This window comes from Nomascus leucogenys, chromosome 22a (assembly GCF_006542625.1).
Source record: "Nomascus leucogenys isolate Asia chromosome 22a, Asia_NLE_v1, whole genome shotgun sequence".
Lineage (NCBI taxonomy): Eukaryota > Metazoa > Chordata > Mammalia > Primates > Hylobatidae > Nomascus > Nomascus leucogenys.
In genome coordinates, this window is record NC_044402.1 from 4,973,314 (window position 1) to 4,981,455 (window position 8,142).

Here is an 8,142-nt window from a genome sequence, read left to right on the forward strand (position 1 = left end):
TTGCCCAGGCTGGAGTGCAGCGGCGCAATCTCGGCTCACTGCAACCTCCCAGGTTCAAGCGATTCCCCTGCCTCAGCCTCCAAGTAGCTAGGATTACAGGCGTGAACCACTACTCCCGGCTAATTTTTGCATTTTTAGTAGAGACAGGATTTCACCATGTTGTCCAGGCTGACCTCGAACCCTTGACCTCAAGGGATCCACCTGCCTTGGCCTCCCAAAGTGCTGGGATTACAGCTGTGAGCCACCATGCCTGGCCCATTAAGAGATTTTTAAGGCAGTAACATGGCAGAAATTTTGTCTTGGGTAGAGTAGTCAGAGAAATTTTACAGTAAAATGCATTGTTCTATGCTAAAAAATAATTAGACCTTATCTCATAGGTAATTAAGACATCGAATAAAGCTTCAAGCAGAAGTTATAAGAGCAAATTCGTGTATCTTGCAAGGGAGTGTGACCTTTTTATTTTGAGGAATGACATGGTCAGAATTTTGTATCATGCGAAGAGGTTTGGAATTAAGCCAATAAAGGGTTTTAGGAGTGACCTGATGAGATTTGGGGGTTCGTATTAATCAGCTGGCAAGTAAATTACATGGTGAAAATTTTTATTTTATGCTAAGTGGTTGAAACTTTACAGGCAATAAAAATGAATTTTTATATGTGTTAAATAGAGAAATTATGAGATGACCTTTATTCATCTTGCTAACAGTTTAAACTTTGATGTTAAGAAGTATTAAGATTTTTCTAACATGCCAAGGATATTAGATTTTGAGCTGAAGGCAGGAACACTGAAGGATTTAATCATTCACATGGTCGAATTTGTAAATATGTTAAGGAGTGTAGACTTTATATTAAGAGGGTACATAATCTAGTTTTTAAATCATCTTGCTAAGAAATTTAAATTTTCACCTATAAAGAGTTTTAAGTGAGAGACATGCTGAGATTTTTATTCCTGATAGATAAGTCTGCAGATGAATTACTTAGTTAAATTTTGTATTTCAATTAGAATTTTATATTAGAGGTTTGGAATTTTACAGTAATAATGCATATCTCAGAGGACTTTTATGGAGAGGAAATGAGTTAATTTATGCAGTGTGCTGTGTAGATGATGATGATGACGATTCTTATAATTCTTATACCATGCTAATTTGTATACTGTGCTTTAAAAAAATGTGATCTCTACCTTGAGGAATGACAAAATAAGAATTTTATATTATATTAAGGCCCTTACATTTTAGCCAGAGAATAGTTTTGGTGAGTTAACATGTCAGATATGTTTATGCTAGAAGGTTTGGATTTAATATTGCAGACAGTAAATAAACAGTGGAAGGCTTTAATCAGAGAGACTGCATGATCAAATTTAAATGTCATGCTAACAAGGGTGTACTTAATTTTGAGAAACAGCAGATCTGAATTTTGTATCCTGTTGGAAAGCTTGGATTTTAGCCAATGAGTTTCATGTAAGGGGGAACGCATTTTTTTTTTTTTTTTTTTTTTTTACAGATGGGTCCAGTGGCTTAGAAGAAAACTGAGAAGTAACAAAAGGTGTTAAATTTATAAAGAGCAGTAACTTTACAGCTAATCTATCAGATAATCAAAGCTCAATCTGCTCTGCCCCAGCAGAGAAGAAATGTGCAAATAACCCCAACCAAGACATTCTCTTTCAATTCTGTCTCAGCCCACTAAAACCACCCAACACTAGATTTCCAAAAATCCACTCTGGGACTGTCAGATTCCAAAGATGTCACATGCTCCCCCCCACCCCCATGCTCAGTGTCCCAACTCTGCCAGATACACGTCTGTTGGGAGGGCTCAACCAGCAACAGAGAGAAAAAGATATTTGCTAGAATGAAGAGACCAGACCCACTGGAGTAAAGAAGGGGACCTGGGAGGATAAGATTGGAGAGGCGTGCAGACATGCTTGCATTGGTGAAATTGAGGCCAGATGTGTGAAGTTCCAGAAGCCTCACAAAGAGGGCAGTCCTGGGAGAGTGGAGATTGTAGGAAGAGAAGGAGATTATTTGAAGATCTCCTCAACAGCTCAGAGCTTGGGAGAACATAGCATTGAAAGGAGACCAAATCGAGAAAGAGCAATTGGCCAAAAGTCAGAGTTGGAATCAAGTAACAAATATGCAATTATCCAGCACATAGTAGGTATGTTATAAACTTTATGGGAAAAAAAATTAAGAACCCAGACCTGTATACACCCCCTGAAATTTCTATTTTGAACATGGGGAAGGAAATAAGAGCTATTTTGGGCTGCTGACCCAACTGACGGGACAGTGGCCAAGTGCCCGTTTTCTCCTCTTCCACTGCACTGCTCAAACAGTAAGCATCATTGCTAGAGAGTCCCGCTCCACAACCAAGGCGGCTGGGCTTGCTGCAGAGCCCTGAGCCTGCCAGGGGTGGCTTTGGATGGTGCTGAGATGTGACCTCTGTGATTCTCAGGTGACCAAAGCAGGAAAAGAGGATTGACCACGTGCATGTGCCAGGGGGAAATGGAGCAGCCTGTGCACCCTGCCAGGTGCCCGCCTACCACGGTGGCTGCTCCCAGCCGGTCACTCCACAGAATTTATGGGCTGTCAATTTCTCACATCTATGGAGGAAATGGACAGGACAGGCAGACTGAATAAGCCTGGGAGGCAGGTCAGGGGTTGACAGATCTTCCCTCCCTGGGGGCACCCCAAGTGACCAGCCAAGGAGGCTGGCTGGATACAAGAAGGCTTTCCCCCATTTCTCTCTGCTCTGATTAGCTGGGCATCTGATTTGTCCTTGAGACCCTGATACTGCCACTTCACAAGATCCTAAACTACTGCCTTTACCCCCCACTCCCCCTCCACCACCAGGTTCTGATCTCCACAGTCCCAGCTACTGACTGGACGCCATCACAACCTTACCAATCTTCAGAATACACTCCTTTCCATCCGACGAAATGATAGAACCCTCTGAAGACTCATTTGAGACGATGATGGAGCATAAAAATCCATCATCAAAACAAATGGAGTCCTCCGAGGGCTCATCCAACACCACCGAGGCGACATCAGGCAGTGGAGTGTGGGGAGAGGCAGGGCCAGCCAGCAGACCAGCCCAGGAAAAGAAGGAGCCACCCAGTGGCCCACTCCAGGAAATGGAAGAGCTGCCCACTGATCTACTCCAAGACATGGAGGAGCCATCCAGTGGCCCACGTAAGGAAATAGAGGATCCACCCAATGACCTACTCCAAGACATGGAGGAGTCATGCAACGGTTCACACCAGGCAAGGGGGGATCCACTCAGTGGAGCATCTGATAGGATGAAAGAAGCATCAGTCAACCCATTGGGAGCCCGAGAAGAGCAAGAGGCTCACACTGACCTGAAGGAATCGGGAAGGGAGGAGACTCCTCAAGAAGAGCAAAACCAGACCGAGCACTCAACTGCTGAACTTATGGCCATGACGAGGTCCATCATCTCGCTGTACTTCCGAATGCAAGACCTCAAAGAGCAACAGAGAGTAGCAGAAGAGATTTTGATCAAAGGGATCAATGCAGGCCAACTGCCCGCCCCAAAGCACTTCTCTGGCGATCGCAGAGAATTCCACGAGTTCATCGTACTCTGCCAACTGACCTTACAGAGCTACCCAAGAATGTTCTATAACGACCGTCTGCGAGTTGGCTATGTCATCAATCACCTGTCCGGCTTGGCATTAGAATGGGCCAAAGCTCTACTGCAGGAAAACAGCCCCCTGATCGGAGACTTCCCAGCCTTCCTGGAGGCCATGTCAGAGGTGTTTGAGTACCGCCAGGCACTGCGTGTGGCAGAAGAGGCCATGTTCACCATCAGGCAGGGCGGCCGCTCTGCCACTGAATACATCGATGAGTTCCAGAGCCTGGTACCCATCTTGGGCTGGCCAGATGAAGTCCTGCAGGCCCACCTGTGCCAGGGGCTCAACGAGGAGATCAGGCACTATCTATTCCGGGTCCCTCAGCCGGATTCCCTGGACAGTCTGATTGTGCTCATCCTGCAAATAGAGGAGAAGCTGGCAGAGAGAAGAGCCATGCTCAGGCTGCCCCCCGAGGCCCGCCCCCGGAACCTGACCTGGATCGACTCACCTGCTCCAGAGAGGTGGATGGTCAGCAGCTGGCTGCCCAGCGAAGTCCATCCGGACATCAATCGCGCCCACCTCTTCCTGCTGCTCATGGTGAGAGTGAACCCCTACCACAGCGTCGCGGTCCAGGCCCTGGTGGACTCGGGAGCTGACGGCAACTTCATGGATGAGAAGTTCGCCCAAGAGCACTACGTCGAGCTCTACGAGAAGCCGTACCCACAGCCGGTCCAATCCGTGGACGGCTCGCTGATTGGCAACGAGCCTGTCTGGCTCTACACGGAGCCCCTGGTGTGTATCCACCAGAACCACCAGGAGTCCATCGAATTTGACATCGTACCTTCACCGAACTTCTCCGTGGTCCTAGGCATCCGCTGGCTCCGAGTCCACGCCCCGGAAGTCGACTGGATCAAAGGCCGCTGCACCTTCCACTCTCCCTACTGCCTGAAGAACTGCTTCCGCCCGCCCCCGCCATGCATCGCCCTGGAGAGGCACGGCATGAGCCTGCTACCCGGACTGCCACACCCATACTCAGACCTGGCCGACGTGTTTAACCCGAAGGAAGCAGATGATGAGACTTCCGACCAGCCAAGCTCAGACGGATCCGATGATCTTTCTGAATCAGAGCCCTCTGAGCTTCAGCAGGCTGGAGACAGTGATCACAGCGAGACCTTTTACGAGTGTCCCTCCACCGCGCCTTGGGAACCTGTGGGTGCCAGGATGCAAGAAAGAGCCAGGCTACGGGAGGAATACTGGGACCTGCAGGACATGCTGACCAACAGACAGGACTACATACAGATGATTCCGGAACTGTTTGACCAGTTACACGGAGCCGAGTGGTTCACAAAACTGGAGCTGCGTGGGACCATTGTGGAGGAAAGCGAGAATGGGCACCGCACCGAAGATGTGTGGAAAGCGGCGTTTGGTTTGGAGCTTGAAGAGATGAAGAGCTACCAGCCGTTCGCGCTCTCCCCAGACCCTATCATACCTCAGAACGTGATTCACTTCATCCTAAAGGACATGCTAGGGTTCTTTGTGCTTTCTTATGGCCAGGAAGTCCTGATCTACTCAATGAGTCAGGAGGAGCACCTCCATCACGTCCGCCAAGTCCTGGTCCGCTTCCGCCATCACAACGTCTACTGCTCCCTGGACAAGAGCCAGTTCCACCGCCAAACCGTGGAATTCCTGGGCTTCGTCGTCACCCCCAAAGGGGTGAAACTGAACAAGAACGTCATGACCATCGTAACAGGGTACCCTACCCCTGGCTCCAAGCTATCTCTGCGAAACTTCATCGAATTCGTCTTCCCCTATCGCCACTTCGTGGAGCGCTTCAGCATCATTGCAGAGCCCCTGGTGCGGCAGCTGCTCAGCTCCTACCAGTTCTACTGGGGAGTCGAGGAGCAGGAGGCCTTCGAGTGCCTGAAGAGGGCTTTCCGCAAGGCGCCCCTCCTCCACCACCCCAAGCCCCAGAACCCCTTCTACTTGGAAACCGGCGTCACCAGCACGGCCCTGCACGCCTCCCTGATCCAAATTGACGACCAAACCGGCAAGAGAGCCTGCTGTGCTTTCTACTCCCGCAACATCTCCCCTATCGAGGTTGAGTACTCTCAAGTGGAGATGAAGATTCTTCCAATACGGGCTGCCTTCATGGTGTGGTGCCGCTACCTGGAGAACACCGAGGAGCCCATCATGATCCTTCTCAACACAGAGGATCTAGCCTCTCTGAATAATGACAGGCTCACCGTACTTCTCCCCGGGCATTGGGTCTTCTTCTTCTCCCACTTCAACTTTGACGTCATGGAGCTGCCAGAACAAGATGGCGGCCGAGCTCTGCCACCTGTGAGAAACCTCCGGTGGAGGAGAGCCTTCCAGAGGAACACTGCCGCCAGGCAAACCCCGCTGCTGGCCTCAAGGGGATTCCCCAGGGATCCAGCGATGGAATCCGGGGAAGAAGAGAACGAAGAACAGGATGAGTCCAATGAACAGACCCTAAGGCAAGAGCTGCTGGCCCTGATACCCATCGATCAGATCCTCAACAGCTTCCTCGCCCACTTCAGCGTGGCCCAGATCAGGGCCGTCATTCTGCATTTCTTCCGAGGCCTCCTGTACTGGAAGAACACCCTAGCCCTGGCAGCCATCCTTGTGCTACTGCGGGTGAGGCAGTGCCTCTCGCTGCGGCCGGCACCCGCCATGCAGGTGGCTCGGCCCCAGCCCCAGCGCTCCCTACGACTCATCCTGGATTCGTCCCTCATCGCAGGCAGCAGCATCACGACAGCCATCACCCAGCTGCTCACCCAGATGCCCGCTCTCGTAGGCGCAAACACCATCCCAGCCCAGGAGCTAGCTGAGCTGTTCCTGGGCCCTGGCCGCTGGCAGCGAAACGCTCTACACTCCCAGGCCCACCGAGGCCTGCAGTTCACCCCTGGGTTCTGGCTGACGCTGTGTGAGTTCTTCGGTGTCAGAGTCACCCCCCAGGAGGGCCACCTCCCTGCCCTGCGTCAGAACCGCTACCTGGAGCTGCACGTCGTTGGTGATGAGGATGTCGTCTTGCGAGAAGCCCTGCAAGACGACCTGCAACGTTACCGTCAGTGTGGCCTGCATGACGGCCTGCAAGACACCTCGCAGGACAAGCAGGACAACGACGTGCAGGAGGCCTCGCCCAGCCACACAGCAGCCGCCCACCCACCCCGCCCACGCCACCTGATGGATCCCCAGGTCCTGGAATTCCTTGGTAGCCGCCTGCTCCACATCCGCAGTGCGGATGGCCAGCTGCACCTGCTCAGCCGGGAGCAGGCGGCCACGGCCCTGAGCCGGTTCCTGACCCTGATCTACAGGCGGGCCCTGCCCATCCCCGCCTGGGAGAGCCAGCCCAGAGAGCAGGCGAGGCTGGAAGAGCTGCCTGATGAGGACGAAGATGCTGACCTCGACTGAAGACGCCTCCCCGTCTCTAGCAAAGAGTCCCCTCTATTTCTCGCCCCAACACCTCCCGACGTCCCCTGGCCTCCCCGTGCCTCAGCCTGCTTCGCTTCCCTTCCTGCCACTCCTGACCCGAGAGGAACCCACTTGTGAAGGGCAACAACTTCTTCAACTCATCAACCAGCAATGCCACCTGTGCTAACGGACTATCCAGTCCTCAGAGACCCAGCGCCAGCCCTGGGCTGCGAGTTCTCAGTTCTCCAGGTCCCAAGCCCGTGCCCGGGAGTGACATCCACGAGGGAGAAAGCAGTGGCGAGCAGGAAGTGACCCCATGACGCACGGTCAGATGAAGAAGCAGGCACAGCAGGCGCAGCCAAGCAAGCAGGTGCCGGGGCCCCCCACCCGGCCTGGCGACGGCCACCCTGTGCCGCCCTGGGACACTGACCTCGGGTGCTCCACTGACTTCTTCTACCTCCACTGCCGGTGCTCCTGCTCCCCTGAGCTCCCGCCCCCACCCCCCAACCCCCACCCCCCAGCCTCCCGACATCTGATGATGTGGTGCCTCCCTCACCCCCATCCCACCCTGCAAGCAAGCCCACCCCCACACCCCCACCACATCTGCTTCAGCTTTTTTGACCCCACCTTCCTCTGGCCCTGAGCTCTGGACTTACCTGGACAAAGCCGCTCTTTGGGGCATCCGGACGTACCAGTGCCACTTACCAGACTTGTACAGCAAAGAGGGCCCCTTCATGCCTTGGGGTGCCTTTCCCTCCCAACACTGAACACTAGACAATGCAAGAGTGCAGGGGCCCCTCGTAAAGGGATGGTGTCCCAGAAGGCACACAGACACCCAGGGGACCATGCAGAGTCGCAGAGAGGCTCTGGCCACACCACCACTTTGCACGGGGAGTAGACCTTTCCCCACCCCCTGAGCTTTCTCACCCCCTAATCTTTTTGCACTCCTCAAATAAAGCAAAATAAAAAACTGTCTGACTTTGGGGTTTGTTCTAAAAGCGGAGGTGGTGGGAGGATAGGCAGGGGAGGAGACACGCATGGGAGGAGGGAGGGAGTAGGTGGGGTGGTGGGGGGGGCAAGTGGACTGGGCAGGAAAGGTGGGGGCAGGAAACACTCTGCCCTGAAACAGCCCCTGG

General features: G+C 52.8%; 1 protein-coding gene across 1 annotated transcript; it reads left to right on the top strand.

Annotated features, from left to right (window-relative positions):
- Positions 1-2,873: 2,873 nt before the first annotated feature.
- RTL1 (retrotransposon Gag like 1) lies at positions 2,874-7,496 on the top strand. The gene has a single exon (XM_003276158.3). It carries the CDS (start codon positions 2,927-2,929, stop codon positions 7,004-7,006), a length of 4,080 nt encoding a protein of 1,359 aa, XP_003276206.1. The 5' UTR covers positions 2,874-2,926; the 3' UTR covers positions 7,007-7,496.
- The last annotated feature ends 646 nt before the right edge of the window (positions 7,497-8,142 follow it).